General features: G+C 43.0%; 4 protein-coding genes across 4 annotated transcripts; all 4 read left to right on the top strand.

Moving 5' to 3' along the window:
- Positions 1 to 5,081: 5,081 nt before the first annotated feature.
- Positions 5,082 to 6,261, top strand: LOC311147842 (parvalbumin, thymic-like; the record flags this gene model as incomplete). Its single annotated transcript, XM_084184651.1, has 4 exons — positions 5,082 to 5,142; positions 5,556 to 5,688; positions 5,936 to 6,045; positions 6,233 to 6,261. The coding sequence occupies 4 exons, from the start codon at positions 5,082 to 5,084 to the stop codon at positions 6,259 to 6,261; spliced, it is 333 nt and encodes a 110-aa protein (XP_084040777.1).
- A 2,333-nt stretch (positions 6,262 to 8,594) lies between these two features.
- On the top strand, positions 8,595 to 10,513 carry LOC311122672 (parvalbumin beta 3-like; the record flags this gene model as incomplete). The annotated part of the gene is made up of 4 exons (XM_084158089.1): positions 8,595 to 8,655; positions 8,783 to 8,915; positions 9,897 to 10,006; positions 10,216 to 10,513. The coding sequence occupies 4 exons, from the start codon at positions 8,595 to 8,597 to the stop codon at positions 10,239 to 10,241; spliced, it is 330 nt and encodes a 109-aa protein (XP_084014215.1). The 3' UTR covers positions 10,242 to 10,513.
- Positions 10,514 to 20,116: 9,603 nt separating this feature from the next.
- On the top strand, positions 20,117 to 21,296 carry LOC311109357 (parvalbumin, thymic-like; the record flags this gene model as incomplete). Its single annotated transcript, XM_084152208.1, has 4 exons — positions 20,117 to 20,177; positions 20,591 to 20,723; positions 20,971 to 21,080; positions 21,268 to 21,296. 4 exons carry the CDS (start codon positions 20,117 to 20,119, stop codon positions 21,294 to 21,296), a joined length of 333 nt encoding a protein of 110 aa, XP_084008334.1.
- A 2,333-nt stretch (positions 21,297 to 23,629) lies between these two features.
- On the top strand, positions 23,630 to 25,548 carry LOC311122568 (parvalbumin beta 3-like; the record flags this gene model as incomplete). Its single annotated transcript, XM_084158079.1, has 4 exons — positions 23,630 to 23,690; positions 23,818 to 23,950; positions 24,932 to 25,041; positions 25,251 to 25,548. 4 exons carry the CDS (start codon positions 23,630 to 23,632, stop codon positions 25,274 to 25,276), a joined length of 330 nt encoding a protein of 109 aa, XP_084014205.1. The 3' UTR covers positions 25,277 to 25,548.
- Between the last annotated feature and the right edge of the window lie 850 nt (positions 25,549 to 26,398).

The raw sequence follows: 26,398 nt of genomic DNA, 5'->3' as shown, positions 1-26,398 counted from the left end.
AGAGGGAGAGATGGAGAGAGGGAGAGAGGAAGAGAGGGAGAGAGGGAGAGGAAGAGAGGGAGAGAGGGAGAGGAAGAGAGAGGGAGAGAGCAGGCCAGCCAGCCGGCATCTAATATAACGTCTTCTATTTTCTTGGCCACTTATCTGTTCCTTAAGCCTTTCCCTTCATGGCTTAAAGCCTTTCCTCTGCATGTCCTAAAGGCTTTCCCAAAAATGTCCTAAATTCTTTCCCGAATGTGTCCTAAAGCCTTTCCCGAATATGTCCTAAAGGAAAAACACTCAATCACATGAATACAAAGACAAACACTTTTTCAAGTTTCAAGTTTCATTCATCGAATGTACAGGATTCACATGGTATACACCGTCCAGCAAAATGCTTACTTGCAGGTTCCTTCTGGACAATGCAACAATAAGAAATAATCAAATATGATAATATGAACATGAAGTAAATGGCTCAGAATAATAGAATAAACATTTTAGCGAGAAAGAAGGAAGGCACAATTTATAGTCCAATATTTACACGTTTACCTGAGAAGGGGGGATTGGGGGGCAAGTGTTTAAATTGTGCGTTAATAGTAAATAAGAGTCTGGTAGCAGCAATTGTGATGTGTGTGTATCATGAATGTGTGTGTGTGTGTTTGTGTGTGTGCGCGTGTGTGTGTTGTGTGTGTGTGTGTGTGTGTGTGTGTGTGTGTGTGTGTGTGTGTGTGTGTGTGTGTGTGTGTGTGTGTGTGTGTGTGTGTGTGTGTGTGTGTGTGTGTGTGTGTGTGTGTGTGTGTGTGTGTGTGTGTGTGTGTGTGTGTGTGTGTGTGCATGTGTGCTAAGGTGTGGAGAGCAATCGAGGGAGAAGGGTCTTGGTCAGGGAGGTGACCAAGAACCCAATGGTCACTCTGACAGAGCTCCAGAGTTCCTCTGTGGAGACGGGAGAACCTTCCAGAAGGACAACCATCTCTGCAGCACTCCACCAATCAGACCTTTATGGTAGAGTGGCAAGACGGAAACCACTCCTCAGTAAAAGGCACATGACAGCCCGCTTGGTGTTTGCCGAAAGGCACCTAAAGGACTCTCAGACCACGATAATCAAGATTCTCTGGTCTGATGAAACCAAGATTGAACTCTTTGGCCTGAATGCCAAGTGTCACATCTGGAGGAAACCTGGCACCATCCCTACGGTGAACCATTGTGGTGGCAGCATCATGCTGTGGGTCCGTGGTCAAACGACCACCCCTCATCACTGTCAAACGCTCCCTAAAACATTTCAGCGAGCAGGCCTTTCTAATTGACCTGGCCCGGGTATCCTGGATGGATATTGACCTCATTCTGTCAGTAGGGGATGCCTGGTTGTTCTTTAAAAGTGCTTTCCTTTCCATCTTAAATAAGAACAGATATAGCCCCTGGTTCACCCCAGACTTGACTGCCCTTGACCAGCACAAAAACATCCTGTGGCGAACTACATTAGCATCGAACAGCCCCCGTGATATGCAACTTTTCAGGGAAGTCAGGAACCAATATACACAATCAGTTAGGAAAGCGAAGGCTAGTTTTTTGAAACAGAAATATGCATCCTGTTGCACTAACTCCAAAAAGTTTTGGGACACTGTAAAGTCCATGGAGAATAAAAGCACCTCCTCCCAGCTGCCCACTGCACTGAGGCTAGGAAACACTGTCACTACCGATAAATCTACAATAATCGAAAATTTCAACAAGTATTTTGCTATGGCTGGCCATGCTTTCCACCTGGCTACCACTACCCCGGCCACCAGCTCTGCACCCTCCGCTGCAACTTGCCCATGCCCCTCCCGCTTCACCTTCACCCAAATTCAGATAGATGATGTTCTGAAAGAGCTGCAAAAAAATATGGACCCCTACAAATCAGCTGGGCCAGACAATCTGGACCCTTTCTTTTTAAAATTAGCCACCAAAATTGTCGCAACCCCTATTACCAGCCTGTTCAACCTCTCTTTCGTATCGTCTGAGATCCCCAGAGATTGGAAAGCTGCCGCGGTCATCCCCCTCTTCAAAGGGGGTGACGTTCTAGATCCAAACTGTTACAGACCTATATCCATCCTGCCCTGCCTTTCGAAAGTATTTGAAAGCCAAGTTAACAAACAGATCACCGACCATTTCGAATCCCACCGTACCTTCTCCGCTATGCAATCTGGTTTCCGAGCTGGTCATGGGTGCACCTCAGCCACGCTCAAGGTCCTAAACGATATAATAACCGCGATCGATAAAAGACAATACTGTGCAGCCGTCTTCATCGACCTGGCCAAGGCTTTCGACTCCGTCAATCACCACATTCTTATAGGCAGACTAAATAGCCTTGGTTTCCCAAATGACTGCCTCACCTGGTTCATCAACTACTTCTCAGATAGAGTTCAATGTGTCAAATCGGAGGGCCTGTTGTCTGGACCTCTGGCAGTCTCTATGGGGGTGCCACAGGGTTCAATTCTCGGGCCTACTCTATTCTCTGTGTATATCAATGATGTCGCTCTTGCTGCTGGTGACTCTCAGATCCACAGACGACACCATTTTGTATACATCTGGCCCTTCATTGGACACTGTGTTAACAAACCTCCAAACGAGCTTCAATGCCATACAGCACTCCTTCCGTAGCCTCCAACTGCTCTTAAACACTAGTAAAACTAAATGCATGCTCTTCAATCGAACGCTGCTTGCACCCGTCCGCCCGACTAGAATCACTACTCTCGGCTGGTCTGAATTAGAATATGTGGACAACTACAAATACCTAGGTGTCTGGTTAGACCGTAACTCTCCTTCCAGACTCACATTAAGCATCTACAATCCAAAGTTAAATCTAGAATCGGCTTCCTATTTCGCAAAAAAAGCCTCCTTCACTCATGCTGCCAAACATGTCCTCGTAAAACTGACTATCCTACCGATCCTTGACTTCGGCGATGTCATTTACAAAATAGCCTCCAACACTCTACTCAGCAAATTGGATGTAGTCTATCACAGTGCCATCCGTTTTGTCACCAAAGTCCCATATACTACCTACCATTGTGACCTGTACGCTCTCGTTGGCTGGCCCTCACTACATATTCGTCTCCAAACCCAATGGCTCCAGGTCATCTATAAATCACTGCTAGGCAAATCCCTGCCTTATCTTAGCCCACCCCCAGTATGCGCTCCAGCAGGTATATCTCACTGGTCATCCCCAAAGCCAACACCTCCTTTGGCCGCTATTCCTTCCGGTTATCTGCTGCCAATGACTGGAACGAACTGCAAAAATCTCTGAAGCTGGAGACTCTTATCTCCCTCACTAACTTTAAGCGTCAGTTGTCAGAGCACTATCGTATATGAAGATTATGACGTTGTTAATGTTTTAAGTGGAACCGGAGAGGACGTTGATTTTAGTATCAAGAGGGAATGTTTTAGTGTAACGCCACATACAACAGACAGGAAGTGTGTTGTAGACAGGGGATTGGACAGTAGAGGGAGCCACCCACATCTTGGGGAGATTATATATACTGGGGGAAAAACGAAGGAGGGGTCAGAAGCATTCAGATTAATTTGGGACGGCGCTTCTCCAGACACCGCGGGTCTGTAACTTATGCTGCAAACGTGTGATATTAATAAAAGCCTCTAACCACGGTGCAGCCTAAGCGGACTCTTTGTTGACAGCAATAACCACCAGCATTCGACGCGATACCACAGCACCTTACCGATCACTGCACCTGTACACAGACCATCTGTAATTAGCCCACCCAACTACCTCATCCCCATATTGTTATTTATTTTGCTCATTTGCACCCCAGTATCTCTATTTGCACATCATCTTCTGCACATCTATCATTCCAGTGTTAATACTAAATTGTAATTATTTTGCACTATGGCCTATTTATTGCCTTACCTCCATAACTTACTACATTTGCACACACTGTATATAGATTTTCTATTGTGTTATTGACTGTACGTTTTGTTTATTCCATATGTAACTCTGTGTTGTTGTTTTTATCGCACTGCTTTGCTTTATCTTTGCCAGGTCGCAGTTGTAAATGAGAACTTGTTCTCAACTGGCTTACCTGGTTAAATAAAGGTGAAATAAAAATAATAAAAATAAAAAATACAGTCAGTAAGCAGTTTCGCACTTACACCGGCGGGCCCCGGTGGCAATAGATTAGTAAAACCAAAAGCTCACCTTGACTTGGAAGAGTTCCAGTGCTGTGTTGAATAGTCATAGCCAGCTAGCTAACATAGCATCCCTCTGTTTGAGCCGGGTGCTAAACTAGCTAGCTGCATTTGCTAGCTAAGTAAGTGAAACTGAAAAAAAATGACAATCTCTCTCTATATCTCTTTCTTGCTTCTCCTTCATATATGGAAGAAATTAATTTGTTCAAAACTGTTCAACTATTGTCTTTCTCTCTCTTTGAGTCAACTACTGACCACATTTTATGCACTATCAGTACTAGAATCATTCTCTGATCCTTTGATTGGGTGGACAACATGTCAGTTCATGCTGCAAGAGCTCTGATAGGTTGGAGGACGTCCTCCGGATGTTTTCATGATTACTGTGTAAGTCTATGGAAGGGGGTGAGAACCATGAGCCTCCTAGGTTTTGTATTGAAGTCAATGTACCCAGAGGAGGACGGAAGCTAGCTGTCCACCGGCTACACCATGGTGCTACCCTACAGAGTGCTGTTGAGGCTACTGTAGACCTTCATTGCAAAATAGTATGTTTTAATCAATTATTCAGTAACGTGATAATATTTAGTTTAGTTTTAGTATAGTCCTCCCCTTCCTCCTCTGTGGAGCCTCCACTGGTCTGAATACTTTCCGAATGCACTGTATATGGGGGGAAAGCTACTAAGAATGCCTTTCTGTTCAACAGAAGGGCTACTTTCAGTTTGTCTCTGAAGTGCCAAACAAAAGCTTTGTCATCCATGTCAGTTGAACATCAAGTGGGCCCAGAAGGCAGCTGTATTTGGCACGGAAACGCTGGTGGTTTCTGACATCACAGTATCATAAGGTCCCTCTTATCAGTAGCTTTCTACCTCACCATCAGTTTGGATACAACCACAAGCTGCTACGTTTCATCACGATCTCGCTACAGCTTCAGTATGGCTCTCACAGACTTCCTCGCTGTGTCAGATGTTACTTCAGCTATCAATGCTTGCAGAGGTATGGATGTACTACATTGTGCATTAGCACTTTTGACCTCTACTATTGCATAATGGGTATGGGGAATGTTACAGTGTGGCAGCCCCCCACACCTCTCCAAACCTGTATATGTATGTGCGTCTTTAGGAGGGGTTGGGTTAAAAGCGGAAGTCAAATTTCAGTTGGACCTTGTGTGCTATTGACCAATAAAGTTATCTTAATCTTAATCTTACAGTAAGGATTTTAGGTTGCCCATAGGGACTCATGAATGCAGTATATTTTTGAGTATATGATTGTGGCTTCACAAATGTGTTTATATTAAGACTCAGGAAATCCAAGTGAAAAGGAAACTCAGTGAGTTATGAGCTATTAACTTCAAACATCAAAGGTTTGTTTGGTCACTTGTCATTATACATTGTCCATTCTGCTTTTAGCAAACGACTCCTTCAGCCCAAATAAGTTTTTTGCGATGGTGGGCTTGTCCAAGAAGTCTCTCCCTGAGATTGAGAAGATCTTCATGATCCTGGACCAGGACAAGAGTGGCTACATCGAACAGGACGAGCTACAGTTGAGTCTCAATATAACAGACATGTCTTCCAGGGAACTTGAACCCATGATCAAAACAGCAGCTGATACTAAGCAGATCATACCAATCATTATTTTTCTTTGGTTTCTCAACAAATGTTGCCTAATACAAGTACTTCTGATCCGTTAGATGGATACAACCAAACACACAAAACCTCTACTGTACAGGGTACTGCATGTAATACTACTTTAATGTTTTGTGTTTCATGTTTTTGTGTGTGTGTGTTAGACTTTTCCTCCAGAACTTCTCTAAGGGGGCTCGTCCCCTGACAGCGGCTGAGACCAGAGCCTTCCTCCTGGCTGGGGACAAGGACGGGGACGGAAAGATAGGCTGGGACGGTAGGGTTACTAGGCAACGAGGGCCGGGGCCAGCCGTTAACATTTATGATTCTAGTGGAAATTTAAGGATTACTGGGTCAGAAACCTAGTTTGGAAAGTGGTTGGAAAGTAATTCAATCTCTACATTCTGCATTTTGAACATTAATGAGCACATTTTATTTTTGGTTTGTTTGTGTGTCTCTTTCAGAGTTCTCCAACCTTGTCATGTCTTCATAAAGAGATGGAGATGAAGAAGATGTTTATTTTTGACAATCTTTTAATTTGAAGGCAAGCTGTACATGGTCTGCTCAGCGACTTCTTGGGTTGGTCCAGCCTCTGTCTGTCAGTACTAGTACATTTTACATTTTAGTCATTTAGCAGACGCTCTTATCCAGAGGGACTTACAGTTAGTGAGTGCATACATTTTTCATACGGGCCCCCCGTGGGAATCGAACTCACAACCCTGGCATTGCAAGCGCCATGCTCTACCAACTGAGCTACAGGAGGCCTCTGTAGTAGTGCAATATGCTGTTGTTTCGACAAAGGAAAATATGATATTGTAAACCAATACAAATAAACAGTATTTGGCTTAACCCTTGCCTCGCCTGCAGCTGTCTTTCCCTGACGGAAAGTATGTAAATATATCTGGGTTTGACCATAGATATTATAGCACCTGTCGTCATATGACAGTATGTGACGTATCCTAACCATGGCATTGACAGGCTGGTCCTTGCATGAATATGAGCATGTAGCCCAGGGTAAAGAGTCAAGTCAACAAACGTCTGTATTCCTCTCATGCGTATCCAACTGCAGTATATCATCCAGACCAAGTCATTTTCTCCTTATGGTTATATGAAGGGCAGACGAGGGATTAGCTTTCTTGCTATAAACTGATAGCTTGGGAACCTTTCAACTGTCAAGAAGATCATGTATATTTTTCTATCAACAACAACAACTTTTAACATGTTTAAATGAGACTGCGCTAGTATGGAGGTGATTTATATTGTTTACAAATATGACAAGCACAATATCATCTAGCATAAGAATCTATGCAAAATAATGATACATTAGAAAATCAAAGCCTACATCACAAGAATATAGCAATTAGCATAAGGCATATACACTAGAGTACATTATGGTTAATACTATAATGTACATTAGCTTAAAACAGTTACATTTTTATATAAATCATATAAAACAAAATGATCTGATTTGACATATACTAAATGGTTCATATCTGGTTTATGATCTGATACTTATTCTATACATTCAGAAACTCACTGAGGTCCCCAAGAGTCACATTGCCCTGATTGCAGATAAGGGGTCATATTACAAAAAAATATGCATTGCAGGCATTTTGCCTCCAAGATACAGTCGAATGAGTAGATCAGCTTGGCACCCAAAAATGCCTGTCTTGCATTTCACCAAGGACTGCATGCATATCCTTAGTTGAACGGATAAATATAGAACAATTTGACTACTAGACACATTTTTTCAAAACTAACCCTAAGCATATGGTGTGCGTTACACCTTGAAGGGCGAGAGTATATAATGTGGGAGCTAGGGGAGTATTGCTTCATCCGGCCCTACACTGAGATACAGCCGCCTCCTCGTCACTAATCCACTAATCTTCCAAAGGTGAGTTCCCTCAACCGGACTGATGTTCTAATTTACTGACCGCCAATGGTTTTCAACATCAACAACATGCGAAGATTTTTCTTTACTACCTCCACGGAATAAATTCAATCAAAATGAAGAGGGAAACGTCTCTATCTGGAATGCGTTTGGAGTTGGAGGCAAACCAATTATAATAACATGGGACTTCAAGCGTTTACCTGAGAGATGGAGATGGAGGACTTATGCCATGGTTTTGTCGCACGAGGAATGTCAGTTCGAGGACCACTCTGAATGATGCTTACAGTCACTGGCAGACATGTCTTACTCAATGTTTCTTTCTAAACCAATGCTTGTTCTCCATCTAAATGACCATGGATGGACCTTCATGACAGTGAAAGTCCTATGTGAATCTTTTAGTGTGATTTAGAGCTAAAGGTCATGGGTCACAGCATACCACTGTATGGGCGTCGGCCTACTGTAGTTTCTTGCATTGGGGCGCTCTGCCTTTGAGGTACAGAGGAGCTAAGTTTGGAATGTAAACTTGTAGGCTACAGATAACACAGACCCAATGCTATTTCTTATCCATTTAAATCCATTAATTATCTAAACAATTAGTTAATTAATTAAAGAACATTTGAGAAAAGGTCTATCTACATATATCTAGAAGCCTAAGACAATTTTCTTGACAATAGTTGTGGTTATCAGAGTCAAAAGATAGTCTATAAGTGGGCCTATGATACAAGATAGTTTATTGGTGGGCCTATGATACAAGATAGTCTATTAGTGGGCCTATGATACAAGATAGTCTATTTGTGGGCCTATGATACAAGATAGTCTATTAGTGGGCCTATGTATTTACTGTTAAATATTAATGTTCATGACTTTGAAAATGTCTTTCTCTCTCTCTGCTATCTTCTCTCACTATCTCGCTCTCCATTTCTCAGAATCTAAAAATGGCTTTCAAGGGAATGCTTAAGGATGAGGATATCGCTGCTGCCCTCAAGCATTGTGAAGGTGTGCTGAACTTTATTGATTTATGACGATCAATGACAGTGAAAGTGAAATGACCCATATTGACCAGGTTTAGTCATCCATGAGCAGGCTGTGATGTTGAAATGACCACTGGGTTTATCTCTCACAGCTGCTGAGTCCTTCAACCACAAGGAGTTCTTCACCAAGGTTGGCCTGGCTGGCAAGTCTACTGAGGATTTGAAGAAAGCCTTCTACTTCGTTGACCAGGACAAGAGTGGCTTCATTGAGGAGGATGAGCTCAAGTAAGTCTCATGTTGATCAAGTTGATTCAGTTGCCAAAGGCTACCTTACTGTACAGTACAACGCAACACCACCCTTGAAACTGAAATTAATACCAGTGCATATCTTGACTATTCCTTGCTCTCTACTCACCAAGTCTCATATTAATTTCACTGCATAGGGGTAACTTCAACTGAAATGAACACCAGTAACCTACATATTTCGGCGATTCCCTTCTGACTATTCTGATGAGGCCGGAAATGTAAATGTTTTCAACTAAAATAGATCCAAGGGTCAATTTGAGGGTCAACTACATTTTAATTCAACTAATGAATTCAAACGTCATGAATTCACATGGGAAAATAGCACACAATTTTCTCAAAATGCCTCCTCCCTCTCTTCCTACTCCCTCTCCCTCTCTCCCTCCCTCTCTCCTCCCTCTCTCCCTCCTCCCGCTCTCCCTCCCTCCTCCCTCTCTCCTCCCTCTCTCCTTCCTCCCTCTCTCCCTCCCTCCCTCTCTCCTCCCTCCTCCCTCTCTCCCTCCCCCTCCCTCTCTCCTCCCTCCTCCCTCTCTCCCTCCCTCCCTCTCTCCTCCCTCCTCCCTCTCTCCTCCCTCCCTCTTTCCCTCCCTCCTCCCTCTCTCCCTCCTCTCCCTCCCTCCCTCTCTCCTCCCTCCTCAATCTCTCTCTCCTCCCTCTCTCTCTCCTCCCTCCTCCCTCTCTCCCTCCCTCTCGCCCTCCCTCCTCCTGCTCTCCCTCCCTCCTCCCTCTCTCCCTCCCTCCCTCCTCCCACTGTCCTCCCTCTCTCCCTCCCTCCTCCCTCTCTCCTCCCTCCTCCTGCTCTCCCTCCCTCCCTCCTCCCTCTCTCCCTCCCTCCTCCCTCTCCCCTCCCTCCCTCCCTCCCTCCTCCTCCTCTCCCTCCCTCTCTCCTCCCTCCCTCCTCCTGCTCTCCCTCCCTCATCCCTCTCTCCCTCCCTCTCTACCTCCCTCCTCCTCGCTCTCCAGGCTGTTCCTCCAGACCTTCTCTGCTGGTGCCAGAGCTCTGACAGATAAAGAGACCAAGGCCTTCCTTGCAGCAGGAGATGTTGATGGTGATGGCATGATCGGAGTAGATGGTAAATAAATCACTTTTGCACATTTCAATCAAACTATCAAGTTAACGGTAACAAGTAACTACTTTTAGTAATGCGTAACTATTTTTAGTAACGCGTAACTACTTTTAGATGCCATGTAGGAATGAGGATTTTATGAGGTGTATTTTTTAACAGTTCTCATGAAGACCTGCCTTGCAATAACTGGTGTTGTTTCCTCCTTGTTTCCACAGAGTTCGCCACCTTGGTGAAAGCATAAGTCATCTATCATTGGCTCGGTTTTCATAGAACCACAAATCTGCTGTTGAGGTTTTGTCCTGGCCTGCTGCCTGTCACATACTGCATCTTTTTTATATTCATTTTATTTATGAATGTCGCCCAGACTGTTTTGACTGTAACCCCACGCCCCCAAAGCGTGTTGACTGTTATGTTTTTAAAATATGTCTTATGTTCGCATTCAGCCGGTGTGCAAAAGTTTACCACCATGCTTTTGCACTTTTTGAAAATGGAAATAAATTCACATTTGGATTAGCACCGACTTTTGTTTTTAATGGTTTTTAATCTAACATTGAGTGTCACAACTGAGGAAGTCCTTCAAAGAACTAAGGAAGATGTAAAATGTTATGTTTATTTAGAATATTAGAGTAAACAGGACTGATTCAGCACTAGCTACGCCTGGATTCCCACCGACATCACTCCATGGGGTACTGAGAAGTAACTGTATATAGTGAACTCTGCCATACATCATGTGAACACAGGTTCACAAAAGTTAAAACAGGATCCATCTGCTAGCACTGTATAGGAGACAGATATATGTTCAGCTCTGGCACATCTATAGCTGGTTCAGAAAGACGCAGCCACTGTCAGGACCTCTTGGAGCCAGTTCTTTAGGGGGCTGGCCAGCTAGAGGATCTCTGTTCAGTTAGAGCCAGCACATTCCAAAGGGCCCCAGCCAGCACCCGGCTAGGGTTTCAGAACTCCCAAGTTACACCGTTTTTGTCAATGAGGCACATTTATGAATACGTTTCTCTCTCTCAGATATCAGACTGAGAGAATGTCATACTCGGTGACATAGAATAAGGCCATTTCTATTTATGTAGAGAGAGAAGTAGAAGTGAACAAATTGCACTCTGAACTTTTACTTGCAGATATTTGTTAACAACTAGAATGTACAGTAACTGTATTTAATTATTTGTATATACTAATTGATGACAAGGTGGAATTTAGTCCAAGAATCACCTCTAAGTGGAGTTTGGAATGTCGAAATCTCAGAATGTTAGAATGTCCCACATCAGCTTGGATTCAGTCCTAGTTTCATCCAATAACGGGTTGTCCACTGTTCTGACACATCCATCTTACAACAACACTCATATTAAATAATGGCAGGAATGGATACAAAGGACATAATCTGAGGGAGAATATTTAAGGGGGGGGGGGGGGACACTTTAATCTTATTTGTGTCTAGATGGATTCCTCTACCTGTCTGTGGGTAAAGGTCAGGGGTTAAGGGTCAGGCCGAATGCACCTGAGGGTCAAGGATGGGCAGAGGTGACTGATTAATAAATATGGTATTACTATGTAATTACCATTTCCCCATGTAATTACATACCTGGTAAGTTATGTACCATAAAATATAAACTGATGAGGTTGCCAGTGCTAGATTTATTTAAAGTGTTTGGATACTCTCTACACAACCATAGAAATCGAATGGTAACAAACTGCATTCCATAGTTTATCCAGCTGGCTGTGAAATGCCTTCACACAAAAGCAACAGGTAAACCTCAACAGTGCCACCTGCTGCAGTATGAAACCCATAGGATGCATCCCAAGTGGCACCATATTCCCTTTATAGTGCACTACTTTTGACCAGGGCCTCATAGGGAATAGGGTGCCACTTGGGACGCAGAGACATTAACCTTGTCACACACGTATGTATACTTGTATGTGGACTCCTGCGTCCCAAGCTGCACCATTGAGAGCATTGTTAAACTTGTACGGTGATGTATGGTACCGTAGGCCTAGGTATTGCATAATGGCTTTCCCCAGATCTGGATGTTTGAATGATGATGGGAGTAGACCTATCACCTTTCACTGTTCTCATAAATAGTAATATAGCCATAATGAGAAACAGGGTGGAGGGAGTAGGGGAGGTGAAAGGGACCAAAATAACACCAGGCACCCTTCAATTAGACAGAGATTTTTTTATTTTATTTTTTATTTCACCTTTATTTAACCAGATAAGCCAGTTGAGAACAAGTTCTCATTTACAACTGCCACCTGGCCAAGATAAAGCAAAGCAGTGCGATAAAAACAACAACACAGAGTTACATATGGGGTAAACAAAACATAAAATACAAAAATACAATTAGCCTTTCAAGTAATATAATTAGCCTTTCAAGTAATTCAAGTGTCTTTGTTTTCTTTTGCAACATAACAGAGCACTCCACACCTACAGCCATAAATCATGAACCCTACTTTTGTTCGACACTTAGGCTACATGAGCAACCACTCATTCCAGACATTTTGCATATGCCAATTACTCATTAGAGCAACTCAGTCGTAAATTAGACCTTTGAACTGTTAAACTAAGTGGCTATTAATGCATTTCGTAAAACAGACAGTAAAACATCAATAAAAGCCCAAATAAGCATTTCACTGTTTCAACTTTTTTCAATTTGTAAAGCTGAAGCGTTACAGATTCCGCAATATAAATGTAAAGGTAATTTCAGATTGAGCAGACATATGCAAGGTTTACCGAGAATGTAGCCTCTGCTAAAGCAGGAACATTGTCACGGTAAAGATGAACTTCCGCGATGCGGATTGAATAGAGCGCTGTCTACGCCTGTTGTCTACAAAGCATGTGACAAATACAATTTCATTTGAAATCAAAACATTATACATTATTTTTTAAATATCACAGAAACGTTTGCGCACGTGCAGTTGCTCACTTGTGAAAGTCGAAGCCAACAAAATATTCAGACATCTGTGTGTAAAGTCTGGTTTTCAATAACTACAAATGTAATTTACCTCATCTCATCAGCTGAATAGCTTTTCACAAGATATAAATCTGCATCGGCAGCAAGTATATTTCATCCGTAGCAGTAGTGTATATTATTAGCCCGATTTAATATTAAGCACTTTTGCATATAAGTACCTTTTAAGCATCTTCATTTATGTATATATAAATAGAAAGGACCCCGACTACGGGACACATTTTCAACCAACTGCTTTGCATGCGGTGTCTATTACATTATGTCTCACATTTCGGGCGAGTAGGGTATATAAGTTCGAGGGCTTGGGCAGGGGGGTTTACACCAGTTGGCAGAATAATCTTTGCGAATCCACTCAAGCCTTAGAGCCAAACCTGAGGTGAGTCTGTTGCAGAGGGATAAATCTTCATCTTGTCAGGTCGACAACATCTTGCATGTATCTTCAACCCTTCGGTTTTACTACACCTTGCTATGGAACAGAACATGGTGGATGTATCTACTATAAAGGCTATCTCAATTAAAGAAACTCAGGAAAAGTCTTTTTTTTGCCTTTGGAATAATCAAGGAACCAAATGGAAGCTAAATCCCCAGGCTACATCATTGGGATGATATACTTTATCATTCACTGCCTGCAAGTCCGGGCTTTGGAATAGAGGACTATCCATCCTGATGCTCTCTGCAGTGTGAACCTATCCTAACCAAAATAACCAAAACTAATTAAAATAACCTGTCCTAACCTATCCTAACCAAAAGGACCAAAACTAATCAAAATAACCTGTCGTAACCAGAAGAACCAAAACTAATCAAAATAACTTATCCTAACCAAAAGAACCAAAACTAATCAAAATAACCTGTCCTAACCAAAAGAACCAAAAACTAATCAAAATAACTTATCCTAACCAAAAGAACCAAAACTAATCAAAATAACCGATCCTAACCAAAATAACCAAAACTAACCAAAAGAATATAACTTGATTTTCAGATGTTAATAACATAACAATAACTATGTTATTACCACTTATATTATTAGGAAATGCAATTGTTTAATATGGGGTGTTCAATCTTCCAAATATCCAACTTGGATAAAGGATAAAGTTTCAGCATAATGAAATGAGTAGTTTCAGGTGATGAACAGAATAACATTTGCTTTGCTGTAACTGATCTTCTCCGCTTTCTCCACAGCTAAACATGTCCTTCGCCGGTCTTAACGATGCTGATGTTGCTGCAGTCCTAAAGCCTTTCCCGGATTTTTTTCCCTCAATTTGTCTGTCATAGTTGATGTGTACCTATGATGAAAATTACAGGCCTCTCTCATCTTTTTAAGTGGGAGAACTTGCACAATTGGTGGCTGACTAAATACTTTGTTTCCCCACTGTATATATATATATATATATATATATATATATATAGAGAGAGAGAGAGAGAGAGAGAGAGAGAGAGAGAGAGAGAGAGAGAGAGAGAGAGCGAGAGAGAGAGAGAGAGAGAGAGAGATGGAGAGATAGAGAGAGATGGAGAAAGAGATGGAGAGAGAGAGTGAGAGAGAGAGAGAGAGAGAGAGAGAGAAAGAGAGGGAGAGAGAGAGAGGTGGAGAGAGAGGTGGAGCGAGAGATGGAGAGGTAGAGAGAGAGATGGAAAGCAATAGAGAGAGATATATAGAGAGATAGAGAGAGAGAGGGAGAGAGAGGGAGAAAGAGAGAGAGAGAGAGACAGAGAGAGAGAGACAGAGATATATATATATATATTATTTTTTTTCATTATTATTATTATTATTATTTACTACCATTTTATATTATTATTTGTTATTCTTTATTATTTTATTACAATTTATATTGTATACATTGTTGCTTTGGCAATATTGACGCAATGTTTTTCATGCCAATAAAGCAGCTTGAATTTGAATTTGAGAGCGAGAGAGAGAGAGAGAGAGAGAAAGAGAGAAAGAGAGAAAGAGAGAGAGAGGGGGGGGGGGCAGGGAGAGAGAGAGGGAGAGAGGAAAAGAGGGAGAGATGGAGAGAGGGAGAGAGGAAGAGAGGGAGAGAGGGAGAGAGAGAGGGAGAGAGGGAGAGAGGGAGAGATGGAGAGAGGGAGAGAGGAAGAGAGGGAGAGAGGGAGAGGAAGAGAGGGAGAGAGGGAGAGGAAGAGAGAGGGAGAGAGCAGGCCAGCCAGCCGGCATCTAATATAACGTCTTCTATTTTCTTGGCCACTTATCTGTTCCTTAAGCCTTTCCCTTCATGGCTTAAAGCCTTTCCTCTGCATGTCCTAAAGGCTTTCCCAAAAATGTCCTAAATTCTTTCCCGAATGTGTCCTAAAGCCTTTCCCGAATATGTCCTAAAGGAAAAACACTCAATCACATGAATACAAAGACAAACACTTTTTCAAGTTTCAAGTTTCATTCATCGAATGTACAGGATTCACATGGTATACACCGTCCAGCAAAATGCTTACTTGCAGGTTCCTTCTGGACAATGCAACAATAAGAAATAATCAAATATGATAATATGAACATGAAGTAAATGGCTCAGAATAATAGAATAAACATTTTAGCGAGAAAGAAGGAAGGCACAATTTATAGTCCAATATTTACACGTTTACCTGAGAAGGGGGGATTGGGGGGCAAGTGTTTAAATTGTGCGTTAATAGTAAATAAGAGTCTGGTAGCAGCAATTGTGATGTGTGTGTATCATGAATGTGTGTGTGTGTGTTTGTGTGTGTGCGCGTGTGTGTGTTTGTGTGTGTGTGTGTGTGTGTGTGTGTGTGTGTGTGTGTGTGTGTGTGTGTGTGTGTGTGTGTGTGTGTGTGTGTGTGTGTGTGTGTGTGTGTGTGTGTGTGTGTGTGTGTGTGTGTGTGTGTGTGTGTGTGTGTGTGTGTGTGTGTGCATGTGTGCTAAGGTGTGGAGAGCAATCGAGGGAGAAGGGTCTTGGTCAGGGAGGTGACCAAGAACCCAATGGTCACTCTGACAGAGCTCCAGAGTTCCTCTGTGGAGACGGGAGAACCTTCCAGAAGGACAACCATCTCTGCAGCACTCCACCAATCAGACCTTTATGGTAGAGTGGCAAGACGGAAACCACTCCTCAGTAAAAGGCACATGACAGCCCGCTTGGTGTTTGCCGAAAGGCACCTAAAGGACTCTCAGACCACGATAATCAAGATTCTCTGGTCTGATGAAACCAAGATTGAACTCTTTGGCCTGAATGCCAAGTGTCACATCTGGAGGAAACCTGGCACCATCCCTACGGTGAACCATTGTGGTGGCAGCATCATGCTGTGGGTCCGTGGTCAAACGACCACCCCTCATCACTGTCAAACGCTCCCTAAAACATTTCAGCGAGCAGGCCTTTCTAATTGACCTGGCCCGGGTATCCTGGATGGATATTGACCTCATTCTGTCAGTAGGGGATGCCTGGTTGTTCTTTAAAAGTGCTTTCCTTTCCATCTTAAATAAGAACAGATATAGCCCCTGGTTCACCCCAGACTTGACTGCCCTTGACCAGCACAAAAACATCCTGTGGCGAACTACATTAGCATCGAACAGCCCCCGTGATATGCAACTTTTCAGGGAAGTCAGGAACCAATATACACAATCAGTTAGGAAAGCGAAGGCTAGTTTTTTGAAACAGAAATATGCATCCTGTTGCACTAACTCCAAAAAGTTTTGGGACACTGTAAAGTCCATGGAGAATAAAAGCACCTCCTCCCAGCTGCCCACTGCACTGAGGCTAGGAAACACTGTCACTACCGATAAATCTACAATAATCGAAAATTTCAACAAGTATTTTGCTATGGCTGGCCATGCTTTCCACCTGGCTACCACTACCCCGGCCACCAGCTCTGCACCCTCCGCTGCAACTTGCCCATGCCCCTCCCGCTTCACCTTCACCCAAATTCAGATAGATGATGTTCTGAAAGAGCTGCAAAAAAATATGGACCCCTACAAATCAGCTGGGCCAGACAATCTGGACCCTTTCTTTTTAAAATTAGCCACCAAAATTGTCGCAACCCCTATTACCAGCCTGTTCAACCTCTCTTTCGTATCGTCTGAGATCCCCAGAGATTGGAAAGCTGCCGCGGTCATCCCCCTCTTCAAAGGGGGTGACGTTCTAGATCCAAACTGTTACAGACCTATATCCATCCTGCCCTGCCTTTCGAAAGTATTTGAAAGCCAAGTTAACAAACAGATCACCGACCATTTCGAATCCCACCGTACCTTCTCCGCTATGCAATCTGGTTTCCGAGCTGGTCATGGGTGCACCTCAGCCACGCTCAAGGTCCTAAACGATATAATAACCGCGATCGATAAAAGACAATACTGTGCAGCCGTCTTCATCGACCTGGCCAAGGCTTTCGACTCCGTCAATCACCACATTCTTATAGGCAGACTAAATAGCCTTGGTTTCCCAAATGACTGCCTCACCTGGTTCATCAACTACTTCTCAGATAGAGTTCAATGTGTCAAATCGGAGGGCCTGTTGTCTGGACCTCTGGCAGTCTCTATGGGGGTGCCACAGGGTTCAATTCTCGGGCCTACTCTATTCTCTGTGTATATCAATGATGTCGCTCTTGCTGCTGGTGACTCTCAGATCCACAGACGACACCATTTTGTATACATCTGGCCCTTCATTGGACACTGTGTTAACAAACCTCCAAACGAGCTTCAATGCCATACAGCACTCCTTCCGTAGCCTCCAACTGCTCTTAAACACTAGTAAAACTAAATGCATGCTCTTCAATCGAACGCTGCTTGCACCCGTCCGCCCGACTAGAATCACTACTCTCGGCTGGTCTGAATTAGAATATGTGGACAACTACAAATACCTAGGTGTCTGGTTAGACCGTAACTCTCCTTCCAGACTCACATTAAGCATCTACAATCCAAAGTTAAATCTAGAATCGGCTTCCTATTTCGCAAAAAAAGCCTCCTTCACTCATGCTGCCAAACATGTCCTCGTAAAACTGACTATCCTACCGATCCTTGACTTCGGCGATGTCATTTACAAAATAGCCTCCAACACTCTACTCAGCAAATTGGATGTAGTCTATCACAGTGCCATCCGTTTTGTCACCAAAGTCCCATATACTACCTACCATTGTGACCTGTACGCTCTCGTTGGCTGGCCCTCACTACATATTCGTCTCCAAACCCAATGGCTCCAGGTCATCTATAAATCACTGCTAGGCAAATCCCTGCCTTATCTTAGCCCACCCCCAGTATGCGCTCCAGCAGGTATATCTCACTGGTCATCCCCAAAGCCAACACCTCCTTTGGCCGCTATTCCTTCCGGTTATCTGCTGCCAATGACTGGAACGAACTGCAAAAATCTCTGAAGCTGGAGACTCTTATCTCCCTCACTAACTTTAAGCGTCAGTTGTCAGAGCACTATCGTATATGAAGATTATGACGTTGTTAATGTTTTAAGTGGAACCGGAGAGGACGTTGATTTTAGTATCAAGAGGGAATGTTTTAGTGTAACGCCACATACAACAGACAGGAAGTGTGTTGTAGACAGGGGATTGGACAGTAGAGGGAGCCACCCACATCTTGGGGAGATTATATATACTGGGGGAAAAACGAAGGAGGGGTCAGAAGCATTCAGATTAATTTGGGACGGCGCTTCTCCAGACACCGCGGGTCTGTAACTTATGCTGCAAACGTGTGATATTAATAAAAGCCTCTAACCACGGTGCAGCCTAAGCGGACTCTTTGTTGACAGCAATAACCACCAGCATTCGACGCGATACCACAGCACCTTACCGATCACTGCACCTGTACACAGACCATCTGTAATTAGCCCACCCAACTACCTCATCCCCATATTGTTATTTATTTTGCTCATTTGCACCCCAGTATCTCTATTTGCACATCATCTTCTGCACATCTATCATTCCAGTGTTAATACTAAATTGTAATTATTTTGCACTATGGCCTATTTATTGCCTTACCTCCATAACTTACTACATTTGCACACACTGTATATAGATTTTCTATTGTGTTATTGACTGTACGTTTTGTTTATTCCATATGTAACTCTGTGTTGTTGTTTTTATCGCACTGCTTTGCTTTATCTTTGCCAGGTCGCAGTTGTAAATGAGAACTTGTTCTCAACTGGCTTACCTGGTTAAATAAAGGTGAAATAAAAATAATAAAAATAAAAAATACAGTCAGTAAGCAGTTTCGCACTTACACCGGCGGGCCCCGGTGGCAATAGATTAGTAAAACCAAAAGCTCACCTTGACTTGGAAGAGTTCCAGTGCTGTGTTGAATAGTCATAGCCAGCTAGCTAACATAGCATCCCTCTGTTTGAGCCGGGTGCTAAACTAGCTAGCTGCATTTGCTAGCTAAGTAAGTGAAACTGAAAAAAAATGACAATCTCTCTCTATATCTCTTTCTTGCTTCTCCTTCATATATGGAAGAAATTAATTTGTTCAAAACTGTTCAACTATTGTCTTTCTCTCTCTTTGAGTCAACTACTGACCACATTTTATGCACTATCAGTACTAGAATCATTCTCTGATCCTTTGATTGGGTGGACAACATGTCAGTTCATGCTGCAAGAGCTCTGATAGGTTGGAGGACGTCCTCCGGATGTTTTCATGATTACTGTGTAAGTCTATGGAAGGGGGTGAGAACCATGAGCCTCCTAGGTTTTGTATTGAAGTCAATGTACCCAGAGGAGGACGGAAGCTAGCTGTCCACCGGCTACACCATGGTGCTACCCTACAGAGTGCTGTTGAGGCTACTGTAGACCTTCATTGCAAAATAGTATGTTTTAATCAATTATTCAGTAACGTGATAATATTTAGTTTAGTTTTAGTATAGTCCTCCCCTTCCTCCTCTGTGGAGCCTCCACTGGTCTGAATACTTTCCGAATGCACTGTATATGGGGGGAAAGCTACTAAGAATGCCTTTCTGTTCAACAGAAGGGCTACTTTCAGTTTGTCTCTGAAGTGCCAAACAAAAGCTTTGTCATCCATGTCAGTTGAACATCAAGTGGGCCCAGAAGGCAGCTGTATTTGGCACGGAAACGCTGGTGGTTTCTGACATCACAGTATCATAAGGTCCCTCTTATCAGTAGCTTTCTACCTCACCATCAGTTTGGATACAACCACAAGCTGCTACGTTTCATCACGATCTCGCTACAGCTTCAGTATGGCTCTCACAGACTTCCTCGCTGTGTCAGATGTTACTTCAGCTATCAATGCTTGCAGAGGTATGGATGTACTACATTGTGCATTAGCACTTTTGACCTCTACTATTGCATAATGGGTATGGGGAATGTTACAGTGTGGCAGCCCCCCACACCTCTCCAAACCTGTATATGTATGTGCGTCTTTAGGAGGGGTTGGGTTAAAAGCGGAAGTCAAATTTCAGTTGGACCTTGTGTGCTATTGACCAATAAAGTTATCTTAATCTTAATCTTACAGTAAGGATTTTAGGTTGCCCATAGGGACTCATGAATGCAGTATATTTTTGAGTATATGATTGTGGCTTCACAAATGTGTTTATATTAAGACTCAGGAAATCCAAGTGAAAAGGAAACTCAGTGAGTTATGAGCTATTAACTTCAAACATCAAAGGTTTGTTTGGTCACTTGTCATTATACATTGTCCATTCTGCTTTTAGCAAACGACTCCTTCAGCCCAAATAAGTTTTTTGCGATGGTGGGCTTGTCCAAGAAGTCTCTCCCTGAGATTGAGAAGATCTTCATGATCCTGGACCAGGACAAGAGTGGCTACATCGAACAGGACGAGCTACAGTTGAGTCTCAATATAACAGACATGTCTTCCAGGGAACTTGAACCCATGATCAAAACAGCAGCTGATACTAAGCAGATCATACCAATCATTATTTTTCTTTGGTTTCTCAACAAATGTTGCCTAATACAAGTACTTCTGATCCGTTAGATGGATACAACCAAACACACAAAACCTCTACTGTACAGGGTACTGCATGTAATACTACTTTAATGTTTTGTGTTTCATGTTTTTGTGTGTGTGTGTTAGACTTTTCCTCCAGAACTTCTCTAAGGGGGCTCGTCCCCTGACAGCGGCTGAGACCAGAGCCTTCCTCCTGGCTGGGGACAAGGACGGGGACGGAAAGATAGGCTGGGACGGTAGGGTTACTAGGCAACGAGGGCCGGGGCCAGCCGTTAACATTTATGATTCTAGTGGAAATTTAAGGATTACTGGGTCAGAAACCTAGTTTGGAAAGTGGTTGGAAAGTAATTCAATCTCTACATTCTGCATTTTGAACATTAATGAGCACATTTTATTTTTGGTTTGTTTGTGTGTCTCTTTCAGAGTTCTCCAACCTTGTCATGTCTTCATAAAGAGATGGAGATGAAGAAGATGTTTATTTTTGACAATCTTTTAATTTGAAGGCAAGCTGTACATGGTCTGCTCAGCGACTTCTTGGGTTGGTCCAGCCTCTGTCTGTCAGTACTAGTACATTTTACATTTTAGTCATTTAGCAGACGCTCTTATCCAGAGGGACTTACAGTTAGTGAGTGCATACATTTTTCATACGGGCCCCCCGTGGGAATCGAACTCACAACCCTGGCATTGCAAGCGCCATGCTCTACCAACTGAGCTACAGGAGGCCTCTGTAGTAGTGCAATATGCTGTTGTTTCGACAAAGGAAAATATGATATTGTAAACCAATACAAATAAACAGTATTTGGCTTAACCCTTGCCTCGCCTGCAGCTGTCTTTCCCTGACGGAAAGTATGTAAATATATCTGGGTTTGACCATAGATATTATAGCACCTGTCGTCATATGACAGTATGTGACGTATCCTAACCATGGCATTGACAGGCTGGTCCTTGCATGAATATGAGCATGTAGCCCAGGGTAAAGAGTCAAGTCAACAAACGTCTGTATTCCTCTCATGCGTATCCAACTGCAGTATATCATCCAGACCAAGTCATTTTCTCCTTATGGTTATATGAAGGGCAGACGAGGGATTAGCTTTCTTGCTATAAACTGATAGCTTGGGAACCTTTCAACTGTCAAGAAGATCATGTATATTTTTCTATCAACAACAACAACTTTTAACATGTTTAAATGAGACTGCGCTAGTATGGAGGTGATTTATATTGTTTACAAATATGACAAGCACAATATCATCTAGCATAAGAATCTATGCAAAATAATGATACATTAGAAAATCAAAGCCTACATCACAAGAATATAGCAATTAGCATAAGGCATATACACTAGAGTACATTATGGTTAATACTATAATGTACATTAGCTTAAAACAGTTACATTTTTATATAAATCATATAAAACAAAATGATCTGATTTGACATATACTAAATGGTTCATATCTGGTTTATGATCTGATACTTATTCTATACATTCAGAAACTCACTGAGGTCCCCAAGAGTCACATTGCCCTGATTGCAGATAAGGGGTCATATTACAAAAAAATATGCATTGCAGGCATTTTGCCTCCAAGATACAGTCGAATGAGTAGATCAGCTTGGCACCCAAAAATGCCTGTCTTGCATTTCACCAAGGACTGCATGCATATCCTTAGTTGAACGGATAAATATAGAACAATTTGACTACTAGACACATTTTTTCAAAACTAACCCTAAGCATATGGTGTGCGTTACACCTTGAAGGGCGAGAGTATATAATGTGGGAGCTAGGGGAGTATTGCTTCATCCGGCCCTACACTGAGATACAGCCGCCTCCTCGTCACTAATCCACTAATCTTCCAAAGGTGAGTTCCCTCAACCGGACTGATGTTCTAATTTACTGACCGCCAATGGTTTTCAACATCAACAACATGCGAAGATTTTTCTTTACTACCTCCACGGAATAAATTCAATCAAAATGAAGAGGGAAACGTCTCTATCTGGAATGCGTTTGGAGTTGGAGGCAAACCAATTATAATAACATGGGACTTCAAGCGTTTACCTGAGAGATGGAGATGGAGGACTTATGCCATGGTTTTGTCGCACGAGGAATGTCAGTTCGAGGACCACTCTGAATGATGCTTACAGTCACTGGCAGACATGTCTTACTCAATGTTTCTTTCTAAACCAATGCTTGTTCTCCATCTAAATGACCATGGATGGACCTTCATGACAGTGAAAGTCCTATGTGAATCTTTTAGTGTGATTTAGAGCTAAAGGTCATGGGTCACAGCATACCACTGTATGGGCGTCGGCCTACTGTAGTTTCTTGCATTGGGGCGCTCTGCCTTTGAGGTACAGAGGAGCTAAGTTTGGAATGTAAACTTGTAGGCTACAGATAACACAGACCCAATGCTATTTCTTATCCATTTAAATCCATTAATTATCTAAACAATTAGTTAATTAATTAAAGAACATTTGAGAAAAGGTCTATCTACATATATCTAGAAGCCTAAGACAATTTTCTTGACAATAGTTGTGGTTATCAGAGTCAAAAGATAGTCTATAAGTGGGCCTATGATACAAGATAGTTTATTGGTGGGCCTATGATACAAGATAGTCTATTAGTGGGCCTATGATACAAGATAGTCTATTTGTGGGCCTATGATACAAGATAGTCTATTAGTGGGCCTATGTATTTACTGTTAAATATTAATGTTCATGACTTTGAAAATGTCTTTCTCTCTCTCTGCTATCTTCTCTCACTATCTCGCTCTCCATTTCTCAGAATCTAAAAATGGCTTTCAAGGGAATGCTTAAGGATGAGGATATCGCTGCTGCCCTCAAGCATTGTGAAGGTGTGCTGAACTTTATTGATTTATGACGATCAATGACAGTGAAAGTGAAATGACCCATATTGACCAGGTTTAGTCATCCATGAGCAGGCTGTGATGTTGAAATGACCACTGGGTTTATCTCTCACAGCTGCTGAGTCCTTCAACCACAAGGAGTTCTTCACCAAGGTTGGCCTGGCTGGCAAGTCTACTGAGGATTTGAAGAAAGCCTTCTACTTCGTTGACCAGGACAAGAGTGGCTTCATTGAGGAGGATGAGCTCAAGTAAGTCTCATGTTGATCAAGTTGATTCAGTTGCCAAAGGCTACCTTACTGTACAGTACAACGCAACACCACCCTTGAAACTGAAATTAATACCAGTGCATATCTTGACTATTCCTTGCTCTCTACTCACCAAGTCTCATATTAATTTCACTGCATAGGGGTAACTTCAACTGAAATGAACACCAGTAACCTACATATTTCGGCGATTCCCTTCTGACTATTCTGATGAGGCCGGAAATGTAAATGTTTTCAACTAAAATAGATCCAAGGGTCAATTTGAGGGTCAACTACATTTTAATTCAACTAATGAATTCAAACGTCATGAATTCACATGGGAAAATAGCACACAATTTTCTCAAAATGCCTCCTCCCTCTCTTCCTACTCCCTCTCCCTCTCTCCCTCCCTCTCTCCTCCCTCTCTCCCTCCTCCCGCTCTCCCTCCCTCCTCCCTCTCTCCTCCCTCTCTCCTTCCTCCCTCTCTCCCTCCCTCCCTCTCTCCTCCCTCCTCCCTCTCTCCCTCCCCCTCCCTCTCTCCTCCCTCCTCCCTCTCTCCCTCCCTCCCTCTCTCCTCCCTCCTCCCTCTCTCCTCCCTCCCTCTTTCCCTCCCTCCTCCCTCTCTCCCTCCTCTCCCTCCCTCCCTCTCTCCTCCCTCCTCAATCTCTCTCTCCTCCCTCTCTCTCTCCTCCCTCCTCCCTCTCTCCCTCCCTCTCGCCCTCCCTCCTCCTGCTCTCCCTCCCTCCTCCCTCTCTCCCTCCCTCCCTCCTCCCACTGTCCTCCCTCTCTCCCTCCCTCCTCCCTCTCTCCTCCCTCCTCCTGCTCTCCCTCCCTCCCTCCTCCCTCTCTCCCTCCCTCCTCCCTCTCCCCTCCCTCCCTCCCTCCCTCCTCCTCCTCTCCCTCCCTCTCTCCTCCCTCCCTCCTCCTGCTCTCCCTCCCTCATCCCTCTCTCCCTCCCTCTCTACCTCCCTCCTCCTCGCTCTCCAGGCTGTTCCTCCAGACCTTCTCTGCTGGTGCCAGAGCTCTGACAGATAAAGAGACCAAGGCCTTCCTTGCAGCAGGAGATGTTGATGGTGATGGCATGATCGGAGTAGATGGTAAATAAATCACTTTTGCACATTTCAATCAAACTATCAAGTTAACGGTAACAAGTAACTACTTTTAGTAATGCGTAACTATTTTTAGTAACGCGTAACTACTTTTAGATGCCATGTAGGAATGAGGATTTTATGAGGTGTATTTTTTAACAGTTCTCATGAAGACCTGCCTTGCAATAACTGGTGTTGTTTCCTCCTTGTTTCCACAGAGTTCGCCACCTTGGTGAAAGCATAAGTCATCTATCATTGGCTCGGTTTTCATAGAACCACAAATCTGCTGTTGAGGTTTTGTCCTGGCCTGCTGCCTGTCACATACTGCATCTTTTTTATATTCATTTTATTTATGAATGTCGCCCAGACTGTTTTGACTGTAACCCCACGCCCCCAAAGCGTGTTGACTGTTATGTTTTTAAAATATGTCTTATGTTCGCATTCAGCCGGTGTGCAAAAGTTTACCACCATGCTTTTGCACTTTTTGAAAATGGAAATAAATTCACATTTGGATTAGCACCGACTTTTGTTTTTAATGGTTTTTAATCTAACATTGAGTGTCACAACTGAGGAAGTCCTTCAAAGAACTAAGGAAGATGTAAAATGTTATGTTTATTTAGAATATTAGAGTAAACAGGACTGATTCAGCACTAGCTACGCCTGGATTCCCACCGACATCACTCCATGGGGTACTGAGAAGTAACTGTATATAGTGAACTCTGCCATACATCATGTGAACACAGGTTCACAAAAGTTAAAACAGGATCCATCTGCTAGCACTGTATAGGAGACAGATATATGTTCAGCTCTGGCACATCTATAGCTGGTTCAGAAAGACGCAGCCACTGTCAGGACCTCTTGGAGCCAGTTCTTTAGGGGGCTGGCCAGCTAGAGGATCTCTGTTCAGTTAGAGCCAGCACATTCCAAAGGGCCCCAGCCAGCACCCGGCTAGGGTTTCAGAACTCCCAAGTTACACCGTTTTTGTCAATGAGGCACATTTATGAATACGTTTCTCTCTCTCAGATATCAGACTGAGAGAATGTCATACTCGGTGACATAGAATAAGGCCATTTCTATTTATGTAGAGAGAGAAGTAGAAGTGAACAAATTGCACTCTGAACTTTTACTTGCAGATATTTGTTAACAACTAGAATGTACAGTAACTGTATTTAATTATTTGTATATACTAATTGATGACAAGGTGGAATTTAGTCCAAGAATCACCTCTAAGTGGAGTTTGGAATGTCGAAATCTCAGAATGTTAGAATGTCCCACATCAGCTTGGATTCAGTCCTAGTTTCATCCAATAACGGGTTGTCCACTGTTCTGACACATCCATCTTACAACAACACTCATATTAAATAAT

The sequence above is a fragment of the Coregonus lavaretus genome (genome assembly GCF_964263955.1).
Source record: "Coregonus lavaretus genome assembly, chromosome: 1".
NCBI lineage: Eukaryota > Metazoa > Chordata > Actinopteri > Salmoniformes > Salmonidae > Coregonus > Coregonus lavaretus.
Note: the sequence above shows the minus strand (reverse complement) of the source record. Positions and strands in the feature narration are given on the sequence as shown.